The sequence below is a fragment of the Rhinolophus sinicus genome, linkage group LG01, assembly GCF_036562045.2.
Source record: "Rhinolophus sinicus isolate RSC01 linkage group LG01, ASM3656204v1, whole genome shotgun sequence".
Classification (NCBI taxonomy): Eukaryota; Metazoa; Chordata; class Mammalia; order Chiroptera; family Rhinolophidae; genus Rhinolophus; species Rhinolophus sinicus.
This window is the reverse complement of record NC_133751.1, coordinates 197951383-197976055: the sequence shown is the minus strand read 5'-3', so window position 1 is coordinate 197976055 and position 24673 is coordinate 197951383. Positions and strand designations below refer to the sequence as shown.

The following is a 24673-nucleotide window of genomic DNA, read 5'->3' as shown; positions in this document are numbered from 1 at the left end:
AAAAAAAAATGGGGGGCTAGCAAGAAGATGGTGGCTGAGCGAGCAGGAGCGGATTGCAGAGAGGCGGATGCTGCCAGAGAGAATATAGTGATATGACTCCCTCATCTATGGCTCCGTGGGTGTTCCTTTTTGGCCTCACTGTATCCTGCGTTCTTGTGTGGGGAGCGGGAGCAGAGACCCCACAGGCCGCCCCGCATGACAAATGGCGCAGCGAGCAGGGTCTCCCGCACGACACCATATCCTGCGTTCTTGTGCGGGGAGCGGGGAGCGGGAGCAGAGACCCCGCCGGACGCCCTGCACGACACCGCGCCACTCACTCGAGGTGAAGTACGTATTGCCTCACCTGGTTTGTTTAAGTAAACTAAATATATTTTTGGAATTTGCTGTGGGCCAATTAACAATGGATTGTGGGCCGCAGTTGGTCCGCAGGCCGCAGTTTGGACACCCCTGATTTAGAAGAATGGAAGGAAAATGATTCCCCCCACACACACTGTATCCATCTGTGGGGACGGAGCCCTGGAGAGTAGTTTACAGGCTCTCGGCCTCACGTGGAAAGGTGCTGGCTCGGCTGTGGCTGATTGGCCGTCGGCTGTGGCCGGTTAGCCGATTGACCACTGGTATAACTGCTGCGGCTACGGAGAAGAGCCGAGCAGAGCCGAAGAGAGCGGAAGAGAGGAGAGGAACAGAGTCGAGAGAGTGGAGGAGAGTCGTCGGTCGGTCGGTCGGTCGGTTGGCGGAAAGGTGGACGGCAGGTCGCACGTCTGGTGGTCCCAGCCTCCAGTGAGACCATAGTGGTATGACTCCCCTACCTATGGCTCCGTGGGTGTTCCTTTTTGGCCTCACCATATCCTGCGTTCTTGTGTGGGGAACGGGAGCAGAGACCCCGCAGGCCGCCCCACGCACGACAAATGGCGCAGCGAGCAGGGTCTCCCGCACGACACCATCAGAGCTTATTGGGGTGATTATTCTGGCTCCTAGGCTGGATCAGGGCAGGCAGCAGGTAGGACAAAGTCCTACCAGCCTCTGACTTATCAATGACTTGATCTCCAAGACAAGGAAATGGGTTTGGTGGAACCTCCTTCCAACACCTCATTTCCAATTCCTTCCTCTTCCTCCCGACTCTTTAGTATGCGTCTGCCTCTTTTTCAGCACTGCTTGTGATATTCACCAGAACCTATAAAACTTATTGGTAGGGGAAATGCAGGAACAACTTTTCCTATCTTCCTCTCCACCCCAAAGCCCAGACATCAGTTACTGGTCTTCTCAATCTTGTGATTAGATACAGCTGTTGAATCCTAGAAGGCACCTGAGATCATGTGTTCTAACTCCTAATTTTATAGAGAAGCAAGCTTAGATCGAGAGAGAGGGGACAAGACTAGTCTGAAATCCTAATTAGTGTCAGAGCCCCCATCCACTGCTTGCCCCCCACTAGTCATGCTGGAATGCAGGATGTACAAGTCCCCCGCAGAGCTGCAGTGGCTTCATTTGTCAGTAGAGGAAACTGGAGATAATGGGAAACTTTAAGAATCCACATCCTATAGCTTAGCGTTTACAGAGAGCTAAACATTATCTTATCAAGTTAATCTTTTGAATGTAGCCCGGCTCCTCCTACTCCTCTTATACCTTGCTTTGCTCTCCTTTCCTTTCAAAAGCCTGAGCCTGGTGCTTTGCACCAACCCGAAAATGATATGTTGGGCTACTCCCCTGAGTCCTGGCAAAGAACATAAAGTGGAGATGTCTTCAGGTTGGCACCATTCTTTTCATCTTTCAAATTGCTTTGGAAAGCACATTTGTAAATTACTTCAAAGACTGTCATTTTCATGTTTGGAAAGTAATTCGTGATTATTGTAAGCTAGATTTAACCTAGAATGTTTAGGAAGTGGGTGGCTAATTCCTGTTACAATTCAAAGGGGGAAAAATCAACATAGAAAATAAAACAGAACAAGTACTGAATGTACAGTTGATAGCTCATTTATCCAGCCTCAGCTGAGAATATTTTTCACATAGCTAACTTTTGAAGATAACATCATGTACCCCATTCACCATAAACTTTTAAAAATTAAAAGCAGTTGTTGAAGGACATTTATTTAGAATATTTCACAGGTTTCTCTTTCTTCTGAAACTATGGCCACTGGACGTGATTTGACTTTTCCTGAGCCGTCAGTGTCATTGTTGTGACCTCTCATTATTGTACTGGGCTACAACGCTGCACTTTGTCACTTGTGGTGTTTTTGGCCCCCAACATGGATTAGTCCCAGATACTGTGGATATTGAGTTCTTCTTTCTATGTATTTGTTCTTTTCAGACTCTATCATCTGTGCCTTCCTTTTTGTGGGGCTTTGCACCACTAAGTTAGTCTGACCAGCCATGGACTAATGGGCTGGTGAAGAGAACCCAGCCACTCTTCCTGCCTCACCTCACCCTTGACCTTGCCCTTTCATTCTGGTGCCACAGCTCTTTCCTCATTTGAGCTACTGTTTGTGTGCGACTGTATTAGTTTTGAGCCTTGACTTGCAGGAGTGTTACCTACCTCTTTAGGCACTTGCTTAGAATAACAATGATCATAAACATAATAGTTGTATTAATAGTAGCGGTAAAAGAATCATAAAACCTACCCCTTATGCCAATGTGTTATACATAGTGTCTTCTGTTGTAGTAACTGCAAAAGAGGTCATCTTAGTTCCATCGTACAGTTGAGGAAGAGAAGGCTAAGAGGATTCAAACTCAGGTCTCTTCGGCTCTAAAGTTCATGTTCATTGCTCTGAATCCCTTACTAGGAGCCACACTAAAATACAGTAGCCTTATTCCTGCCCCAGGCACACATCCCAAACCTGAGCTAGTGGCCGAGTCTTGGTGGACTGGCTTAGTGGCCGAACCCACCACAAGGCTCTGAAGAAGTCAGACAGGTGTCATCATTCCTGTCTAACTCACGGCTGCCTCCTCCCGCTGGATCAGGGCAGCTCAGAATATATTGCTTCTGGCCAAAAGCCATTGCAAGTTTAGTTCAGCAAACCCTTTAGAATCTTGCAGAAGGTGGCTGTAAATGGTGAAAATATGACGGTCTCTTCTCCAAACCACTCCCTTAGGCTTCATAGATTAATGAATCAGATTCTGTGTTTATTCTGGCTCTGCAGAAGTTGTCTGTTGCTTCCCAGGTCTTGGCTGTCATCAGAATAATTGAGGTTGCAAAACGAGTGACCTCTGGGTAAATGAGGTATTATAATATGATTTCAAATTTGTTTACTCATGGAAATGGACTGGGAAGGGATTATGGAACTTGTCTCACATTACCATGGGCGCTGACCTCAAAGCACGGAGGAGGTATGCCCAGCAGCCCCATTCCTCCATTACCCAGGGAACATTGTGCATCCCTGAACAGGGAAGAGGCAGGAAATAAAAAACAAAAGCAAAAAACCACTACCAACACCACCACTACCACCACAATAACAAAACACTTGTGGAGTGGATGGGGGAAAAGCAAGCAATGTCTAAACCCCTTCGATCTACTCTTTTCTAGTAATAATTAACTAAGAAACATGTATTGGGTATCTACCATATGTCTGGAATTCTGCCAAGTACTGACATGGATATTAGATTCTCATGAGTATCCACCCGTTTAACAGATGCGGAAAAAAGTTGCTTAAAGTCACAAAGGTAATAAGTGTCTCAACTGGGATTTAATCTTGGTGATCAGCTTCCTCGGTCTTCCTTAACTGCTACACTATACTGCCTTCAATTAAGAATGAGAAAGATTTATTCTGACCTGGGAAGAGTTCGGTCAAACACAGAAGCTTGCGAAATGTAAGGTATGATATTAATGGAACATTTAAATTATCCATGCACTCTGCAGGAAGCTGCTGATGAGGACGCTGCCTTAGAGTGAAATGAAGGAGAATTTTCTAAGTGTACCAACAAAAGAGTGATCTGCTTTTGAGGTGCACCAGTGCCAGAAGGAGGGAAATGAAGAAAAGGGCTTGACAGCAGCACCTGGAGTTTTAAAACGAAAGAGCAGTGCGCTGGTTTCCAAAGTGAATTCATTGTACAACTCAATAAGTGTCAGCAAGTGGGAAAGATGCCTGTAAAGAGGAGGCCACTATAATTAAGTGAAAATGAAGAGAGAAGAGAGAGAAACTGAAAGGAGAGAACTCACAAATCACAGATGTGGGGAAAAGAGGTCATGGGTTACTATCAAAATAGACTAATCCCCAAGTTCTTGAGCAGAAGTAGCACCAGAAGAGGGAGAGATGCAAGTTGATAAAGGGCGTCTGGGCCTCAGGGAGAATCATTTCACTGGGTTGTGTTTTCCATGTTTTAGCTGAGAAAGCACTGATTAACTCTCTCCTAGCCATTTAATTCAGTTTATACCTAAAGGAACTTACCCATCTGGAAGTAGCTAAGGAACAAGGTTCTCAGTAATCCCTGCCCTGGAAAATGGCCAAATCTGTGACCTGATTTTACTCAATTTGGGGTTAAACCTTGAGTTGCCTTAAATCTAGGGGAGTGTCTCCTCCTTTGGGGTCACTTTCACTTGGGAACAATTGCTGAGCCTGTGGAAAATTTACAAAGCAGACCAACAGGATTTAGACCTTGATGATGACCAATCATGATGATGAGGAGGAGGAGAGGAGTTGATTTTTATTACCTATTGGTTCATTCATTCATTCCACAAATCATCGAGTTCCCATGTAAAGGCGATGCTACAGTTTAAATGTGCAGATGGAGGTTTCTTCCCTTTACCTCGGTCTGGGCTCTTTCCATCACATGACTGCACAGAATACTATGGGTAGTAAAAGAAGGTGCAACTAAGATTGTAGGCATTTGCACTTCTCCAGCTTGATAGTCACCCCCAAGTTCTCTCGCTAGCCCGGAAAGGCAGGTGGCTAGTTCTCTGTGCAGCAGTGACGTGTCCAGGCTGTCAGCCTCCAATGGATTCATGAGCAAGTAGCCTTCCTCTCTGAGCTGGACAGCCACATCCAGGCTCACGGGGTGTCAGAGGGTGATGGCCTTATCTTGTTGGACCTAAAGTAGCCTCTTTTCTAGGAGCATTTCAATGTTAACCTACATAAGAGCATATGTTGCACCAAGGAGTTACAGAGAGAGCCAGTCATGTTTCCATATTCCACCTCTGTGTTTGCAGCCAATTTAGATAGACGAGTCTTTTCTGCCCATGAACACACAGTAAACACGTTTATTTTTTACATTCCCTTATCATCAAGTTCATTACAGCTAAATATGTTTTAAATTCCCATCAAAATACAATTTAAATTATCACCTGAAACAGTCTGCTAAGAGGGCTAGCTGCCTTCTGAAACTATCATCCAAGGAAACATCATAAATTTTCCTATGAGGAATATACCAGCTCTCAAAGGGGATTTTCCAGGGTTGCCTCACTACATTGTGTCTCATGCCAAATATTTTTCTGGTTTAAATCCACCTTTGCAAGTCCATGTTCTTTCTAGCCTCTGGCGCATGATAATCATCAAGGGAATGAAAGCGAGGCTGCCTCTGCTAATGGCCATAATGGAGGCTTGGTCTCCTTCTGCTCAGCCGCTGGGCTCAGCTTAAACACGACACTGCCTGGGAGAAGCCTCCCCTGAGAGGCCTCACCGCAGCCCTGAAATTCAGTCCTTATCACTGCAGCCTGTGGATTTCCTTCTTAACACACAAGCTGAAATTACCTTCTGATGGATTTCACTTTTCAGTGACATCTCCCCCTCTCTCTAAGAGCTTGGACTGTGTTTACTTGAGTTCACTCTATGCCCAGTACCCAGCATATAGTAGGTGCTCAATGAATAATGATAATGACACTGGCACTAATCAGAATGCAAGCCCTTCCCTAGCACTTACTATGTGCCAGGCACAGTTCTAATTAATATTTACATATATTGATTCATTTACTCCTCACTCTGATCATGCCCATTTTCCAGTTGGAAAAACTGAGATACAGAGAAGTTAAGTGACTTGCTCAGAAACTCACAACTAGTAAGCGGCAGAGCCAAAATTTGAATTTAGCCAAGCTTGCTTCAGAGTCTAAGCTTATAACCAATTCTGAATGTCAACTCTGTGCCAAGTAAATATGGCTACTTCATGTCTACTTGACATGGCCATCTCTGCTTTGAAGCAAGAAAGTTTTTCACTGTACATGGATTTAAGATTTCATAAGTGCTGAATGGATGAACATCATATGAAATAACATATACTGTGCAGATGTGTATATATGCATAAATATATATTTCATTTAATAACGCAGAATGAAATGTAGTTCCCAATACTTCTCTGGATAATTTAGTCTAACAAATGGTAGTGACATTATTTCTTCATCTATGACAATAAGTTAAAAAATTTTTCTTCTAGCATTTTGCATTTGCTAAATACCTTAGAGAATAGTGAAATAAGACCCAGCTAGGAGAAGGAGGCAATACCAGTTGCAAAGGAGAGTCTCCAAAAGTTACTGATTAGTAAGGCCATGCACATTTGATGATTGAAGACCATCTTATTAATACTGCAGGTGAAAATAGCAGACACCTGTGAAGAATTTAGTCCTCATTTTTTAAAATATTCCCTATGTATCGACATGGATACTAAATATGGAGGAAAAAAAGTCCTAGTCTCTTTGGGTTGATTTCTGTCTCTTCCCCCACCTGCCCCACTAAGCTTAATTTACTGTGTAAAACGTAGACCTCAGAACCCAACCCCTTTCTAGCAACTTTGCTGTATGTTTGAAATTTTTCATAAGAAAAGGTTGGACTATATGTCCAAATGTTAACTGTTTTTCACCCTTTTGGTTTCTTGTCCTGTTGTAATGTGGATAGAATTCCCATGAAACTAATTCTTGGAGGTCCCCTTTCCTTGACGATGGAAGTTGAAAGAGAAAGAAGCTATAAAGAGTCCCGCAGCAGCCCATCAATAATAGGGATGAGTTCCTCAGAGGCGAAGGGGGGAATCGATGAAAATAGGACTCTAATAGCTAGAAAGCATCTCATTTGTTTCCCCAAAGACTTTGGCATCTGCCAAAACATTTGACTCCAAAAGCCACCCCAGAGGATAGCCAGATATAGAGAGAGGAGACTAGAAAGGAGTTGGAGAAGGGAAGTGCATCTGCTCCCCTGAGCCATGGTCGTGGCGGAGGGATCTGTCTTCCCACTCGGTCCCACTGAGGACTGGGGCTGGCGGGATTTTTAAGCCCCTCTAGTCAGTGCCTCGCTGCGTTTGAATTACTGAGTCATGAGCAGACGGCCAGAACCTAAGGGGATGGTTGAAGAGCGCTGTCATGGGGCGTAAGAGAGGGCGGGAGGGGTCGGCACTGACATACAAGGAGTCCTGAGGAGCAATATTTGAAAAGACACATTTATAATCACAGAGACCCAGTCTGTGCTGTGTCTCTGGTGGACACCATTTATATGCATATTCAATACACACAGGCCAGACAGGCTAAATTGTAGCCTCTCTTCAGTAAATGCCCTAGTTGTTTGGAGTAAAAATGGTTTAGATTAGCACCCGGGCACTCTGACAAAGGTCCAGAGGGTGTTAGGGGACTTGCCAGCACCATTAGCATTTTTTTCTTCTTTTTCCAGCAGCACTAAAATATGTTTGCTCAAAACAGAGGGAGATGAGAAACTATTGGCAGCCAGTACCTCTTAAAAGAAAAAAAAAAATTTACTACTCTGACAAACATAGCAATTAAAACGGTGTTGTGTTGTGACAGATTACCGAGCAATTAATGCCTAATTGAGCATTATGCTAGATGCTTCTGTGAAAGCGAGGTTACTGGGGCCGGAGTGGCCACATCTTGTAGCAAAACAAACCTTCTCCAAACTTCCTGCATCACTCTCCACACTGAGGAGCCCAGAAACCAAAGAAAACATTTTTTTATTTTGGCTTTCAGAGTTACACTGGAAGGATTGGCTTAACAGAAACGATCTCGACATTGCAAATCCTATTGGGGATTTCATACTTTCCTCATTTGTAAGCAAAATCCATTTTCCGTGAGATATTTTTAGTGCAAGCATCCCCTGCTGTCCGATTCTGTTACAATAGACCATTAGATCTTGAAGCCAGTCCAAGCACGTCACGTGATTTCTAAGCATCCCTGATTGCCTCCTCCTAAGTGACTAGCCTGGCAGGAGTCAGGGAGTAAGTCAAAGTCCTTCCTGAAGACATGAATACATATTGATAGGATGTGAAAATGCTTTACAGCTGTTTTTTCCAGGAGGTCAGCTTGAGTGACCTCCGTCAGCTGAGTGACCTCAGTAATAGAGATATTTTCAGCCCCACAAGCCGCCTATGAAAATATAAAAATGTATTAGGCTTCAGAACTGCATGTGTGGGAACAGAACAACCCTACTATTGAGAGAAAATCTCAGGGAACACTGGTGTCGCTCACATGAGTTTGGTTAATGTGTGCATACTTTTGATAAATCATTTTGATTCAGTGGACCCCACCTTTCAGATGAGTCAATTTCATTTCTGGAACTTAGGAGCTATGACAAGTAAAACTCCTTAGCGAGGTGTCTAGCAAATTTTCCTTCCGAAAGTGTTTACATTAAAAAAATATTTTTTTTCACTCTTTGTATGACACTCCTTGGCCTTGGAAAAATATGTCAGTGTGAAGTCAGATTTTCAGCATTTAGTTTGAAAAAGCATGATTTATTTGAATGTCTGGATGGGAAAGATATATTTATTCAGAATTCAAACTAGAATTGAAGAGAATCATTGTAATGAACAGGAAACATGCGCTTGGAATGAACTGAGAAATACTCTCTGGGCGAAGTGCTCTAATATTTCTGAGTGTGTTCACTTTCAGTGGATCAAATCTTTCCCATCTCTGCATCCAAGCTATTTGGCTCTGATCAGATGATCAGAGCTCAAGGAAGTGATTGGAGCGTGAGCTGGCTGCAGCTGCAATGTAGGCTGTTTTCAGGGACAAGGAGCCACTGTTTTGCAAACATAGCATCAACATAGAAGTTATTTTGTAGGCTCCAGGATGCAGCGATGGGCTGCACTGCCAGCATTGTTCTGCTACAAGCTTTTCGTTCTGTGGTCCAGAGGAGCTGTCCACACATTTGTAGCCGACGCCAGGAGGAACCATCCCACGAAATTTTGCCTCTGGAAAGTGACGATGAAATGAGCAGACCCAGAACCCTCGTCATAATGGTATGGTGTCTGTGGCAAAGCAGCCTCAGTTGATTGAACTGTTTTTATACAATGAGGTTACAAGGGTTTTGGGGTGTTCAGCTTTAGATAAAGAAGTGTGACCTAGAGACTGCTACTGTGTTTTACTGTTTGGGGAAAATCTTTCAAAACTATTTCTATCATTCAAAGAGCTGATATTCTTTCTCTTAGATTTGTAACAAAAATTTGCAGTTTATCAATCTGTTAGAAATTCCCTTCTGCCTAACATTTTGTATGCTGTTAATAACTTTTGTGCAGAAAAAAAGAGGACATTTTGGAGTTTGTTTTAATGAGTGGATTTTATTTTATAAAAAAGAAGAGCCCCAAACAGATATTTTTATATCACACGTAACCAATCAAGTTGGGTAGATGTTGGTAGTTACATTTCTAACTTCAAGGTATTTGGGGCTTTTGTTTCTGTCTCTGAAACAGAAATGCCTTTCTGAAATGCTTAACTTAGGCACAAAATCAGAATGAAGTTTTTGAGAATTTTGTGGAATCCATGTGCTTTAATTAGAAAGTTGTTTCGTGCCACTTGTCTAATTACATTTCCGTCTGTGCTTTAATTATAAGAGACAATATTACTCCCTCTTTGTGTATGTATTTGATCAGCAAGAATAAAGTAGAGGATAGAGTCTTTCCTTATTTTAGGTTCAGGGGGAGATCTGCTTAGTCACTGAAATTCCACGTTAGGATGGAGGTAGTGGGCTAAACTTTCCAAAATTGAGGAAGTGTTGAAGTCTGGGTGGTTTCAGTACAACTGACTTTTTTCACTTAGATTTCAGTGTTCATATATCAAAGTTGTCGTAAATAATGAATGGAAAATACCTGTTACTCTAAAAGTTTTTAAATGAAAGTCACTTGGCTTGGACTGTGCCTCTAAGTGACAGAATACTAAGCTATAACATTTTTTGCTAACTTCTTCAACAAATCAATAGTTGACTTTTGAAACGCAATACTGTTCTTGAACAATTGGTCTATGATTATCTCTAAAAAGAAATACTAAGTAGGAATAATTTTATAATTCATTACTCCCATAAGTTTTCACAAATGAATTTTAAAAGATCTGAGACCTTTGTTTTTGACTCTCAATGAAAGTTTGACTCTCATTAATAACATTAACACATTTGATAGCTATGTGTATTACTCATGCCATCTCAATCATTAAAACAGTCATTTTTTTCTAATTGTACTAATTAGACTATAAAATATTGCAGCTAGAAATTTGCAAAAAGAAAAAGTCTCTCAAAGTAACTGAGAAATAAAAAATAATAATTCGCTTAGCAATACCTTATTTTTTCCCGATTTCAAAAATTGACACAATACCTTTATTGACATCCAATGAGGTGATGATAAATTTACTAATGAAGAAAACAAGGGTTCAGAGCATTGACTATGTTGTTTACATCACACAGCTGCTAAATGCCAGAGTCTCAAGTCACACTTAGATCAATGATTCCAAAAGCCGGTATATTCTCAAATCTGTTCACACTTCTAAGGAAATAATGATAAAACTGAATTTTTATGAGAAGTCTGATGGAAATCTTGGACCATTCAGGGTCATACAAAGTTATTGTGCGTCTTGAAAATTTCCTCTGGGCCACTCCAAAATTCACGTGCTCAACAACGATTTATGGCCGGTCCACTAAGAGTCAGCCACTGTTCTAGGTACTTGAACAGATACACCAAAGACTGCTGCCCTAAGTTGCAAAGTTTTACGGAGGTAATGTATTTTGCAAATTCTGTTTTTATGGAAATGCTGTATTAGGGTTGTGATGCTTAGTGCATACATTGAAGTCAATGGAATTATTTCCTGTCTTTAAGATGGTGGTTCGAGAATTTTCATGTGTTTCAAAAATCACCTACGAGTTCTTATTTATACAAATTCTTGGGTACTTGGCCCCCAAAAACTCTATAAAAGAAGGTCTGGAGTGGAGCCTGGGAATCTGTACTCTTTAGCAAGCACTCCCAGGTGACTCTGATAGAGGAGCATCTTGGATGACATTCTGAGAAACATGGCTCCAGAAACTGATAATCTAAACTCTCCAACTCTTATTCTCCTTTAACCTGATATGCTAGTTGTCTTCTCACTCTGTCTGTAAGCTTCTGAAAAAAACTGATTTTTTTTTCTCACTTGCTCATCACCCATTAGTCACCAAATTGTGTGTGTGTGTGTGTGTGTGTGTGTGTTGTGTAGGATCACAGACTCTAGAGTCAGAAACTCTAGGTTGGAATTCTGACTTCATCACTAGTCAGCTCTGTGACCTTCCACATAGTATTTAACATCTCTGTGCCTCTTTTTTCTCATCTGTGAGATGGGGGTCATAGTTCTGTCAACTCTGAACTGTTGGGAGGGTTTAATGAAATAAAATACATATCAAGTGTCTAGAATAGTGTCTAGATATGTCAGTAAGATATTCAATAAGGGGGATTAGGAACATCCTAACTGAAAAAGTGGCATTTGAGGAAAGACCTGAAGGAGGTGAGGGAGTGAGTCGTGCCACGCGTTCTATCGGGATATGTCTCAGGTGAAGGACCAGCCTGGGTAAGAAAGTCCCTGATATGGGAAGAAGGCTGGTGTGTGTGAGGAACAGTGAGGAGTCCAGTGTGGCCGAGTGAGTCAGGAGAAGGTGGTAGAAGGTGAGGTCATCGAGGTCATGGGGAAGATAGTATCAGGCTTGGCAGACCATCAGGAAGATTTGGCTTCTTTTCTGAGTGAGAAGGAGAAGGCAGGCACAGAAGTTAAGAGCATGGACCATGGAGCCAGAACGTCAGGGTCTGAGTCCCATCTCTGCCACTCACTAGCTACATGATCTTGACAAGGGACGTGTCCTCCACGCGCCTTCATTCCTTCATTGACAAAACGTAGACAGTGGTGGTACCTACTGTGTGAGGCTACTTTGAGAATTCAGTCAGTTAATACATGCAAAGAGGTTAGACCAGTGTCTGGGGGATCGTAAGTGCTAGGTTAACTACAAACTCACTGATTTCGAGGGCCTTGAATAAGGGAGTAACAGGATATATGGCTGCAGAGGGTCAAGGGTTGAAGCAGGAAGACCATTAACCAGGAAACCATTACAATGATCCCAGAAAAGACCTGGATGGTCGTTGTTGAGGTCACGGGAAGTGGCTGGATTCGGATATACTTCAGAAGTAGGGCCAGTAGGCTTTGCTTACAAATTGAACATGTGAGTGAAAGAAAGAGAGGAATGAGGGATGAGTGTTCAGTATTTTGTTTTTGGTTTTGTTTTATTTGTTTCATTTTCTCGCCTGAACAACCGTTTAGAAGACTTAGTTTCCATTCCGATGGGAAAGACTGCAGGAGAAGATTCGGCAAGAAACTCTAAGTTCACATGTTAAGTTTGAGATGCCTGTTAGGTCTGTACATGAAGACAGCAAATAGAAAATTGACTATACAAGTCTAAGGTCTGAGGAAAGTCTCCAGAGGAGATGTAATGCCTGGCACAACATAAATGCCAATTAAGTGATTGATGAATGAATAAATAAGTGATCTCTGTTTTCTAATTTCCTAGAATACTTACAGTGTGTAAATCTACTGGCAGTTAATCATACTTTGAGCTATTTCATATCTTTGGAACATATATTGTTTACATACATGTCCTATGAATAAAATCAGGACAAGAGAGGAATATACTATGGGAACTACTTCAAAGGAAACCAAATGATCTCTCTTTTTACTCTATAGTAAATATTCTAACTTAATAAATCTTTATTACCAGAGGGATTTTAACATGTTTTGCCCAGTTTCATCTTTTTGAACGGATGCATGAGGAAGAAACAACTTCCAAGCATTCTAATCCTGAATTAGTGTTCTTATTTCATTTTAGTGAGTTTGAATCTTGAATATACTAATATAAGATTCCCCTGGGAAGGGAAGCTTGTGTAATGGAGTGTGATTCTGAATGGCTTGCCATGAGTGGGTGTAATGCAGAGCTTAAAAGCACGGAGAATCTTTGATAGTTATTTTTCCTTGTGAACTGCTTTTGAGCTGAATCTCAAAGCCACAGAAAATGGGCAAATGAATTGAATCTTCTCCTTGGTTATAAGAATTAATTGAATGTGATCAGATGCTCAGTAATTACCAACACAAATCTTTAAGGCAAAGATTTACTAAATTCAAATCAGGTCCAGTATATTTTGTTCATATAATGTTGCATCTTTTTAGCTTTCCAAATGATACAAATTAAAAATGATAAGAAACAAAGAAAAAGGTACACAATGTAAAAATAAATGTTTAAAATTTAAAACTACCACAATGATAAAGAAAAGCAGGAAATTTGGTGTGTACGGTGGGGATATGCAGAAACTTACACTAAAACCAATGAGTAAATTCAACTATCTATAGATATAGACAAATATAAATACACATTTAAAATACAAAGAGCATTGTATTCTTAGTAGGTGTAAGTGTTTAGGGAGGAGCCATAGCATGAAAATTAAGGAGATTTTTATTACCAAGTAGAAATACCTACGTATGTGGCTAGGAAAAGCATAGACTCAACACATCAGTGCTAATAAAAAGTTCCTTAACTTTTAAAAATAATCAAATATTAAAAGTCCTGCATATGTTTGTTTTTGTTTGCTTCTGTGTTTTCTAGAAGAGTGGATTTAAGGCTTATCCCCAAGTATCAGGCTTCAATCAACATAATGAAATCTTGTGAACACTGAGTAATGCAGTCGAGGATAGAAATGCATCTTTTAGCAAACTAAATAGGAATACAGTATTTTTGTTGTGTGTCAACAAATTTCTTCTAGGTTGTTGTTTTATTCCCTCAGATTTTATTTCCATGGAGCTGATTTACTCAAAGTTTCGCGTTTTTGAAATTCATTCTGCTGTAATATATTTTGTTCTTTATGACCATGTCCAACAAATTCAATACACACCACAGGAATTTGTCACTGTTAGATGATCTAAACATCAGAAACTCAGTAGATAACTGAGGGACAACAGCAGCTTGCATTGGACAGGCACGGATGGCCATAGGCAGCCACTGCCTGCTCTCCTGGAGCTCACAGTTTGATGGCAGAGACAGAAAGGATCAAACAAATGTAACGTTGTCATCAGCGTAAGTGCCTCCAATAAGAGTTACATTCTACCTGAGACTGTGTCCTTTGAGCAGCTGAGCTCCTCAGTGCAGTCAGGGAAGGCTTCCTTTAAGGAAGAGGAAATGGAGCCAACCTGGAGAATGAATAGCTGCTAAGAAAAGAGAACATGCCCTACACCTGTCTATTGGGAAGTGTAGTCAAGAGGATATGACTGTGGGTTTGACTGGAGAGCTGGACTCCAGCGATGGGAGGCTCCCCACTCCTCCCCTGTGCTTGGAGTGTTCAGTCTGCTCGCCTTCCTCATGCTAGAAACCACCCAAGGACACAGCCTTGACACAGCAATGTGGTGGAGAGACCATCTAGGCCAGGTCCTTCACTACACCCAGTTCAGGCCCCCTGTGTGGGTGACTGACCCAGTTAAGATACTTTCAAGATACAGCAGGAGGGTGTGTTCAAACGAGTTGTGATCATCCAAGACAAGTCTCCTGAGTAAGTTCCCTTGCTTATTACACCGGCCACCCTCCAATCTGGAGTGGTCGCCTTTTTCTTTAGTCTCCACCTGATCTCTATTGTATGGGTGCCCAGTTTCAAATCACACCTTGGAAACTCCCAAGGAACCTGTGACCCAACAGAGTGCTAACTTTCATTTTGTTGCCGTAGGTTAAGAGCCAGAGGCATGGGTCTGAATCCCTTGCAAAAGCATTTGCTTGCTGTGTGATCTCTGGATCAGTTATTTAAATTCTCTGCGTGTTGGCTTTCCTGTCTGTAAAATGGGAATAGTGAGGGTGCCTATTTCTGTTGGTTTCCCATTCCTGCTGTAAAATGACCACAGATTTAGCAGCTTAAAACAACACGTTTATTATCTTACAGTTCTGGAGACCAGGTATCCCAAAGGGGTCTTATTATGCCAAAATTGGTAAAGCTTCATTCCTTTCTGGAGGCTACATGGGAGAATCTGTTTTGGGTTTTTTGTTTTGTTTTGTTTTCGTTTTTGTGCCTTTTCCAGCTTCTGGAGGCTGCCCACATTCCTTAGTTCTTGGCCCTATTCTGTCCTCAAAGAAAGCAGCATAGTATCTTCATATATCTCTCTGACTCTGACCCTTGACTCTTCCTCCCCTTTCACTCAAAGGACTCTTGTAATTACATTGGACCCACTTGGACAATCCAGTTTACTCTCCAATATACAAGGTCAGCTGACTACAGACCTTAATTTTATCAGCAGTGTACTTCCTCCTCGCCATGCAAATAACATACTCGTAGTTCTGGGGCTTTGGATGTGGACATTTGGGGTCGGGGGAGGGTATTATGCTGCCCACCATACTATGTCATAGGGCTATTTTAAGAATTCTGTGAGTGAATACCAGTGAAGAACCTATACTAGATCCTGGAACTTAGTAAGAACTCATTAAGTTTAGCTATTATGATTTCTTTCATTGTTTGGTTGAAACTAAGAAAAGTTTACATACTTAATATACTTCCAAGAGTTATTTTAGGAGAAAGAATTGAACTGCTACAAGGAAATTTAATTTGTGCTTCATAGAATGTGGGGAAATGGAAATTCAAGGTTAGCTTATTTACGGGAGCACTGTAACATTTATTGAATAGATTATTCACACAAATCGATGATTCATAGAACATTTGCATTTGTTTGAGACTCTTCTATGTTAGCCACCAATTGACTCTCTTCTAAAATTTAATTTTTAGTTTATTCTTTTTTTCTTTCATCATTTATAAAGGGATATTGCATCATTCCAGTTCTCCAAATCATGCCAAATTTAGAAATTATGACAAAGAAAAAATATACAAAATCTTAAAAGAATTTTTTAGAATTAAAACCATTATAATAATAAATAAAAGTAGAAAATCAAGTGAGAGAGAGAAAAGATACTTTTACATTCAGTAGGGACCATTGAAGTTATTAGAGATGAAAAAATCGTCTGTATCTTATTTGTCATTTTAAAGTTATTTCAATGTTTTCTGACGGAAACAGATTTTTTATTACAGATTTATGACGGTTAAGAAGCTTAAGAATTCAAAATTGTGGAATCTAGATTATTCTAGAAGTTGTTACTCCGTAAATGGGTTGATGAATGAATGAATAAATGAATGCCATATCTGATGGGTCATAAAGTTTACAAAGCAGGAGGAATCTATGAAGTAAAAAAAATATGTATGGATTCATTTGGTGAATTGTTAGCATTCCTATCATTGGTTATTCTGTGTTATCAATGGCCTTCTTTGCTCTCATGCACTTTATGAGAACAGACTGACTATTCCTCAGAATAGCGTCAAGTTCTGCTTTGTAAGTCAGAGGAAGTAAAAATGGAAATGGTGTTCACAAAATAATCGCAATTTAGTGAGCATTTCCAGCTATTTGTCTGGTACTTTGCTAATAACTTTGCACAGTTATATTTTCTTGTTGCCACAACAACCACTGGAGGAAATCGTCTTTATTTCCATATCATTGAAGAACATATTAAAGTCTATAGAGTAGCTCTTTATAATTGAAATTCAATGTGATGTATATAATTTTAAATTTTCTAGGAGCCATATTTTTTAAAGTAAAAAGAAATACTACAGTTAGTAATACATTTTATTTAATCCAATATACCCAAACTATTGTTATTTTGGTATATAATCAATATAAAATTGTTATGTTTTAAATATATTTTTATTAAAAGTATAGCTAACATACAATATTATATTAGTTTCAGGGGTGCACCACAGTTATTCAACATTTATATACCTAAAAAAGTGATCACCATGATAAGTCCAGCAACCACCTGACACCATGCAATGCTATCACACATAATTGACTACATTCCCCGTGCTGTACATTACATCCTCATGACTTGTTTGTTTTAGTCCAAGAAATTTGGACCTCTTATTCCCCTTTACCTTTTCCACTGCTTTTAAAAGATTTTTTCAATTTCAGTTGACATTCAATATTATTTTATATTAACTTCAGGTATGCAGAATAGTGGTTAGACACTTACATAATTTAAGAAATGATCCCCTGCCTAACCTAGTAACTACCTGGCACTATACATAGTTATTACCATACTATTGACTATATTCCCTGTGCTTTACTTTACATCCCCATCACTACTTTCTAACAACCAATTTGTACTTTTTATTCCCTCCCCTCTTTTTCACCCACACTCCAACACCCCTCCCATCTGGCAACCTTCAAAATGTTTTCTGTATCTATGCGTTTGTTTCTGTTTTGTTCATTAATTTTGTTCTTTAGATTCCACATATAAGCAAAATCACATTGCATCTGTCTTTTGCTGACATACTCCACTCAGTACAATACCCTCCAGGTCCATCCATGCTGCCACGGATGGCAAGGACCTATTCCCTTCCATGGCTGAGCAATAGTCCATGGTGGATATGTACCACATCCTCTTTATCCATTCTTCTATCGATGGACATCTAGGCTGCCTCCATATCTTCACCACTGTAAACAATGCTGCAATGAACATATGGATGCACATGTCCCCTCGAAGTAGCATTTTGGGTTTCTTCAGATAAATACCCAGAAGTGGGATTACTGGGTCCTTCGTTGTCTCTTCTTATAGCCTTTGTTTTAAAGTCTATTTTGTCTGGTATAAGTATTGTGACCCCAGTTTTTTTGTTTGTTTGTTTATTTGTTTTTCATTTCCATTTTCATGAAATACCTTTTTCCACCCCTTTACTTTCTGTCTGTGTCTTTCAATCTGAAATGAGTCTCTTGGAGGCAACATATGTAAGGGTTTTGTTTTCCTATCCAGTCAGCCGTCCTATGTCTTTTGATTAGAGCATTTAAAACATCTACATTGAGAGTAATTGTTGATAGTTATGTAGATATTGCCATTTATTATTCATAAATTTTATTTTATTTTCCATCTTAAAGAAGTCCCTCTAACATTCCTTGTAGTACTGGTTTGGTGGCAATGAACTCCTTTAGCTCTTTCTTGTCTGGGAATCTCTTGATCTCTCCTTCAATTGTAAATGATAGCTTTGCTAGGTAGAGCAGTCTTGGTTGTCGGTTCTTGGTTGTTGGTCCTTGCCTTTCATCACGTTGAATATTTTGTGCCAATCCTTTCTGGCCTGCAGACTTTCTGTTGAGAAATCAGCTGACAATCTTATGGGGGCTCCCTTGTAAGTAACTAGTTGCCTTTCTCTGGCTGCTTTTAGGATTCTCTCTTTGTTTTTAAGTTCTGCCATTTTGATTATAATGTGTCTTGGTGTGGGCCTCTTTGGGTTCATGCTGTTTGGGATGCTCTGTACTTCCTGGACTTGTATGTCTATTTTCTTTGCCAGGCTAGGAAAGTTTTAGGTCATTATTTCTTCAAATACTTTTTCAATACCTTGCTCTATCTCATCTCTTTCTGGTACCCTTATGATGCAAATGTTGGTATGTTTGATGTTGTCCCAGAGGCCCCTAAACTCTCCTCATTTTTTTTGGATTGTTTTTTCTTTTTGCTATTCTGATTTGGGTGTTTTATTCTACCTTGCCTTCCAAATTGCCAATTCAGTCCTCTGCTTTATTTCATTTGCTGGTGATTCCTTCTAGTGCATTCTTCATTTCAGTTATTATATTCTTCACTTCTGACTGGTGCTATTTTATGGTTTCTATGTCCTTTTTTATGCTTACTATCTCTTAGTTGAAGTTCTCACTAAGTTCCTTGCATATCCTTATAACCAGTGTTTTGAAGTCTATATCTGGTAGGTTGCTTTACTCCATTTTGTTTAGTTCTTTTTCTGGAGTATTCTCCTGTTCTTTCATTTGGGATGCATTTCTTTGTTTCATTTTGACTGCTTCTCTGTGTTTGTTTCTATGTATTAGGTAGGGCTGCTACATCTCCCAGTCTTGATCAGGTGGCTTTATGTCATAGGTGCCTTGTGGGGCCCTTGCAGTCTCCTTGGTTGCCTGAGCCAGCTGCTCCAAGAACGTAGCCTTGTGTGGGTTGTGGCTGCCTTCCTGTTATAGTTTAGCCTTGATTGCCATTGGCACATAAGTGGGTGGGATTGACCCTTAGGGTAACTGGCTGTCAAGTTTAGTCACATCCATAGCTTATGAGCTGCTGTGTGTGGGCCTTACCCCACTGAGTGGAATTTGCCCCAGCAGGCTCTGGTGCCTGCTGAGACCACCCTTTTTATGTGCCGTTTGTGAGGCTAATTGTGTGGTTCTCGGCTGTGTTCTGAAGCCAACCTTCAAGTATTTTGGTTCTGAGGCCTCTTGGGAGGAGTTCCAGTGCAGACCCGGGTCCTACTACTTGTGATCGGCCAGGCTACCCGGTAGGATATACAAAGCAATCCATAGTTGTTTACTGCCTGTGCTGAACTTGGAGGCATGTGGGAGAGGCCATGCTGGGAACTGAGGACATCTGCCAACAGTACCAGGCCTGGGGTAGCTCCACAAAAAGCCAGCATACCCCAAGGCCTGCTGCCACCTGCCAACTCCCTTAAGGTTCAGCCACTGATAGAACCTTGTGCAATACATGTGTTGGGTGAGGCAGGGTCTCAGGGAGTCACCAGAGTGGGAAGAGTTGTAGTCACGAGCTTATTGTAAATTCTGGTTTGGTGCCAGTGCTGAGCCTGGAGCTACTCAGCAAAAGTCTCAGAGCACACTGAGGCCAGTTGCCGCCAGCCTGGGGCCCACAGTCTCTGATAGTTTTCCAAGAAAGAGAAAAGTGCCAGCAAGGCTGGCTGCTCATGAGAAAGTGCCTCCAGCATTGGGGGAGTTGTGTAGGGCAGGTTCCCAGTGAGTCAGTAGAGCTCACCCAATCAATCAGATTCAGATTTGGCCATAAGCGTAGGGGGCAGGTTCAACACAGGAAAGATGGCACCCACCTGCCAGCTGCACAGGAAGAGGCCTCCTCACAGGGAAAATAGTGAGTGTCCTCAAGCCCTTGCCTCGATGCCACACATCTCAGTCTGCCCCCTGTATGCCTCCAACATCTCCCGAGTCACTGTTCCTCCACCAGAACCGAGGGTGAGTGCCTGTGAGTGAGTGAGCCTGTGTGCAGGCCATTTAAGAGAACTTCTGGGTTTCTTGCAGTCTATTGTCCCACCCAGACGGTCAGAATCCCCACTGTTTTTCAATCCAGATGTTGTGGGGGCTCCTCTTCCCGGCACCAGTACTTCGGGCTGGGGAGGCCAGTGTGGGGCTGGTATCCCTTGCTCCTCCAGGGGCACCTCTGCAGCAAGATATCCCTCCCAATTTTTAATCCACCACACGGAGGTTTGGGGATGGCTCATTTCACATCTCTGCCCCTCCTACCAGTCTCGCCATGGCTTCTTTATATTTTCAGTTACAGGACTTTTATTTAGCTAGACTTGAAATGGTTCCTCAGGTTGATTGTTCTATAATTTAGTGGTAGTTTTAGTGTGTTCATAGGAGGACACAGGCACAGTGTTTATCTACTCTGCTAGATCCATGTTGGATCTCACCTATAAAATTATGAATGAGATATTTTACATTGTTTTTGTTTTGTTTTTTTTACACCAAGTCTTCAAATTCCAGTGTGTATACTTATAACACAATTTGGATGTTAAATATTTATCACATTATTTCAATTTACAGTTGAAAGAGTAAATTTACATAGCTAAGTTGTTTCAAAAATACTTAAACATTTTCAAATAACTGGATAGATTATCAGTTTTTAAAGTTAAATCAAAATTAATTAAAATTAACTATCATTAAAAATTCAGTTCTTCAATCACACTGATGATATTTCAACTGCTTAATGGATAGTGGCTGCTGCATTGGACAGTGCAGGTACAGCAGTTACTGAACTTGCCCAAGGTCATCCATCTGGTAAGAACTTGAGTTGGGGTTTGAACATAGAGCCATTGCTTGTAGCAACTTCTGCCTCTCTGGAAACACCAGAGTGGTGACTGGTACAAGGCTCTGTCAGACTTAATCAGTGTACTCTCTATTGTCTTCCCTTGGGTGTTTGTTTCTTTGATTAAAATAATAGTAAACTACAAAAAATAAGTCAATAATTTTTTTAAGCATTTAGGGAAGGGGATGAGGAAACCAGAGTACCATTAATATGAAGATATGTGGTAAATTAAAAATGTGTTTATTTTTCCTGTCCCTAGAAAATTCTTCTAAATTAGGTAAATGTCATCCTATCAATTTGGCAAATGAGTTTTAAAAATACAAAAACTAAAACTGAAGATGCCACTTAGGATTGAGGTGGCCCTTGTGAAACCTATAACTGCTACCCTACCCTCTACCCACCTCCTCACCTGTTCTGCAGCTTGCTACGCCCACCTTTCTCAGTGCATCCTCCTGCCTTCTTGCCTGTTTACTCAGGTCTGGGATCTCTTGCAGTGGCATTCTTCTGCTCCATGTCCAGCATTGTAAGCAATTTGGTATTATACTTTTCTTAAAAATTTACAGCTTTCCATGTTGATTACATAGAATAATAAAATATTAGGCATTCGGGATCGGAGAATCCAGTAGCCTCACTTGAAAGGTGAAACTCAGGTCAAAGAGGTAAATTGTCCTATCTGTAGCTTTCACAAAAGTTGGTGGCAGAACAAGGATATTTGCCTGGGTCTCAAAATGGTGAGACCCACACTCTTTTAACTACATACTGTTCTCTCCTCATAATCCAGATATAATGTATGTGCAGAATTTGAGATGAAACCACATAGATGCTAATTGCAAAATAAAAATAACATCAGTAGCTTTGCAAGTCTTATCCAATTTTTGATTATTTTAGAGGGATAAATCTATGTAGGGCTGAAAGCCAATTCCATCATTTTGTAAATAAGGAACTTTTGCCCATATCAGTCTCTTGACTTTTCCTTAAGGATTAAATACAAAGAGAATGAGTTCCAGTTAATCTGTAGAGTGAACCAGTAAGAAGACCAGAAGCTACAGAGATATAGAACACAACTGTGGGCATCCCAGGGTCCCTCGGCAGAGAGAGCAAAGCAAAAAGAGAAGCAAATCACTTTCTTGTAATATCTTCAGATTAAAGAGTTTAGAGAGTTCTACTTTGGGGACAGACATCTATCTCTGTTACCTTGCACAGCTCTGAATCCCAAAATGCTGTACAGTAACCAAAACAATTGTGTAATGACAAAGCATGGGTCTTGATGTCAGACATGTGCCATTGGAAAAATATGGGACTATGAAAGAGTTCCTTGCAGTCTTTAAACCTCAGTGTCCAGATTTGCAGAATTGGAATGATTGCTCACTGGGCTGTTGATAATCTAAGGGAATACTGAGCAAAAGCACTGAGCATAATGCCTAGTTCACTAAGAGAATGTGCCTCTTTTTCATCTATAAAATGAGGGAAGTACCTACTGCCCCCCTGAGTCATAGAAATTGAAGTAATGACTTCTGTAAATGAAAACATACTCTGTTTATTATTTTGTGTTAAGCCTAAAGAGAAATTTTGGTGTGCATGGATATTCACTTCTCCACCAGATAAGGAAGCTAGGATATTAAGACTCATCAAGTAAACAATAGTTATTCAAAAACGGGACTCAGTGAAAAAGCCAGTGAACCAAATGACATTTCTCTCATGAATGCCATGGGAAGAAATGAGTGGACCAATAGATAGAGATGGCGATCAAAGACAAAGAGCCAATGAAGTGGGAAATGCCTTTTCCTCTCTTTAATCAAAGTGGTATGTAGAAAAGGATCCTTTGGTAAGGTGTGTTTTGAAACCAGTCTGCTTTTGTACCATTCTAAACAACGTAACACTTCAATCTGTTTTCTAGTTTTTACTTCCTTAAATATATCTGTTCTTTCATGGCTACTGTATTTTGTCCCTTTTTTGTCCGTGCTGTTGAAAAAGAATCCTGATTGATGGCTTTTGAGTAAAGATTGTGTATATCCATGTTGTTCTTTTGGCTCCAAAACTGAGTAGAGCTTGGCAGATCTGTAATTGATGGAACTAGGGTGGAACCACATCTCTAGGGTCTAACGTGATAAGCATTGGAGGCTTTTGTTTTGACGAACAGGCAAATGAACCAATGAACATTTCTAGATAGGTCATCTTGATGAACAACCTTGAAGTACTCATTTGCAAAGAAGTGAGGAAGAAATAGTCTGATCACATATATGTCTTTTTTTGCACAACTGAAACAAAAATACATTATGAACCATGCATGGGTTCATCACAAAGCAGTAAGCTCTGTTGGAATCATCTAAGTTCTTCTTCAGATACTTTTCAGATCTGTTACTGGGGAAAGTGTATTTCACTATAGATGTGGTTTAAGGTCATTATAGATCATGGAGACTTGAGATGATTTCCTTAAGGATGGAGATTGAAAGGCAGAATGGAATTGTGGATTTATTGTATCACTAAGTAAATTCAAAAGTACCAGAAGAAGCCTACTACCTCAATTTGAGACAATTGCTACTTCTTTAAACAACTGCCCATTGGGAAAGCCCCCTTGGCAAAAGCAGAAAGCCCAATCTCCAACTGAGACCACCAAGAAGTAATGAACTTGTGGCTGAACAGTTTGCCCGGTGGTTTGTCCCTTGCAGAAGACATTGTGCTTCTCTGCAGGCCTTACTGTGTGGATTCGGCAAGACTTCCTTTCCTTTTACCCTTCCAAGTTTGTGTGGGTAGGTATCTATGTGCATGTGTGTGACTGTGGCTGTGTTTGTTTCACAGTCAGTCAAAGACATTTTCCAATCTTGTGTTGCCTTTAAGCATTCAGTTTCAGTTTCTATGTCTATGTAAGCACATGTTTACATGTATGTATGCCATGTAGCTATGTAGTTAAATATGGGCTCGACCATGATATTACATCCATTAGCCTGATAACCAGAGTTTTCAATGGCCATTTAGCACTGAATCTGTTATTGTAGAACCTGTGAGGATAAAACACGTGAGGACAAATTTTTTGAGATAGAATTCATAAATTTTAGCAGATATTATCTCACTTAAACTCTTACTTTCTACCAATAAATGCCAATTTACCACCATTTTGTAGAGAATATCAAATACCAAATACTCAGTACCAAATGCATGTCTCAATACCAAATGGATTAAAAGAAGTAATATGTCACAACGACATAGGAAGCAGGAAATTGAGACTAGGGGCTGGGTAGGTTGCAGGAGACGAGGACTATTGCATGGAGTTGAAATCCAGGCCTCACATCTTCTGTAGCAAAGCACTGCTGGCAGAGAAGGATGTCACCCCAGAACCCACCCTGCCTTGGATGATTATCTTGGGCTTAGATTCATATTCCTTGTGGTTTAACGAGTCCAAAACTTAAACTGTTCTTAATTCCTAGAGGTTATTTTCTGGCACTCTTCTTTAATACCACATGGGAATTATTTCAGTCAGTGAAAACACTTAACATATCATTTTCTGCTCTCTTTTCTCCTTGCCATTTTTGTTTCACACATGCTGGATTTCCCAGCAAATGCTTCCTTTTATGTGCACGATCATGGTCATAATTTGACATTGT

General features: G+C 40.7%; 1 protein-coding gene across 8 annotated transcripts in view; it reads left to right on the top strand.

The window, feature by feature from the left end:
* Positions 1-24673, top strand: part of DOCK10 (dedicator of cytokinesis 10) — a 236387-nt gene that overhangs the window by 49247 nt on the left and 162467 nt on the right. For 3 of the 8 annotated variants that reach the window (XM_074314110.1, XM_074314111.1, XM_019736624.2), the window contains exon 1: positions 8931-9153. The exons of 3 other annotated variants lie outside the window; for them this stretch is intronic. In XM_074314110.1, the coding sequence (XP_074170211.1) occupies positions 8992-9153 (162 nt within the window). In that variant the 5' untranslated portion in view covers positions 8931-8991. Of the gene's footprint in view, positions 1-8929; positions 9154-24673 lie in introns of those variants that run through there. 2 more of the 8 variants (XM_019736636.2, XM_019736627.2) reach the window with 2 other exon arrangements.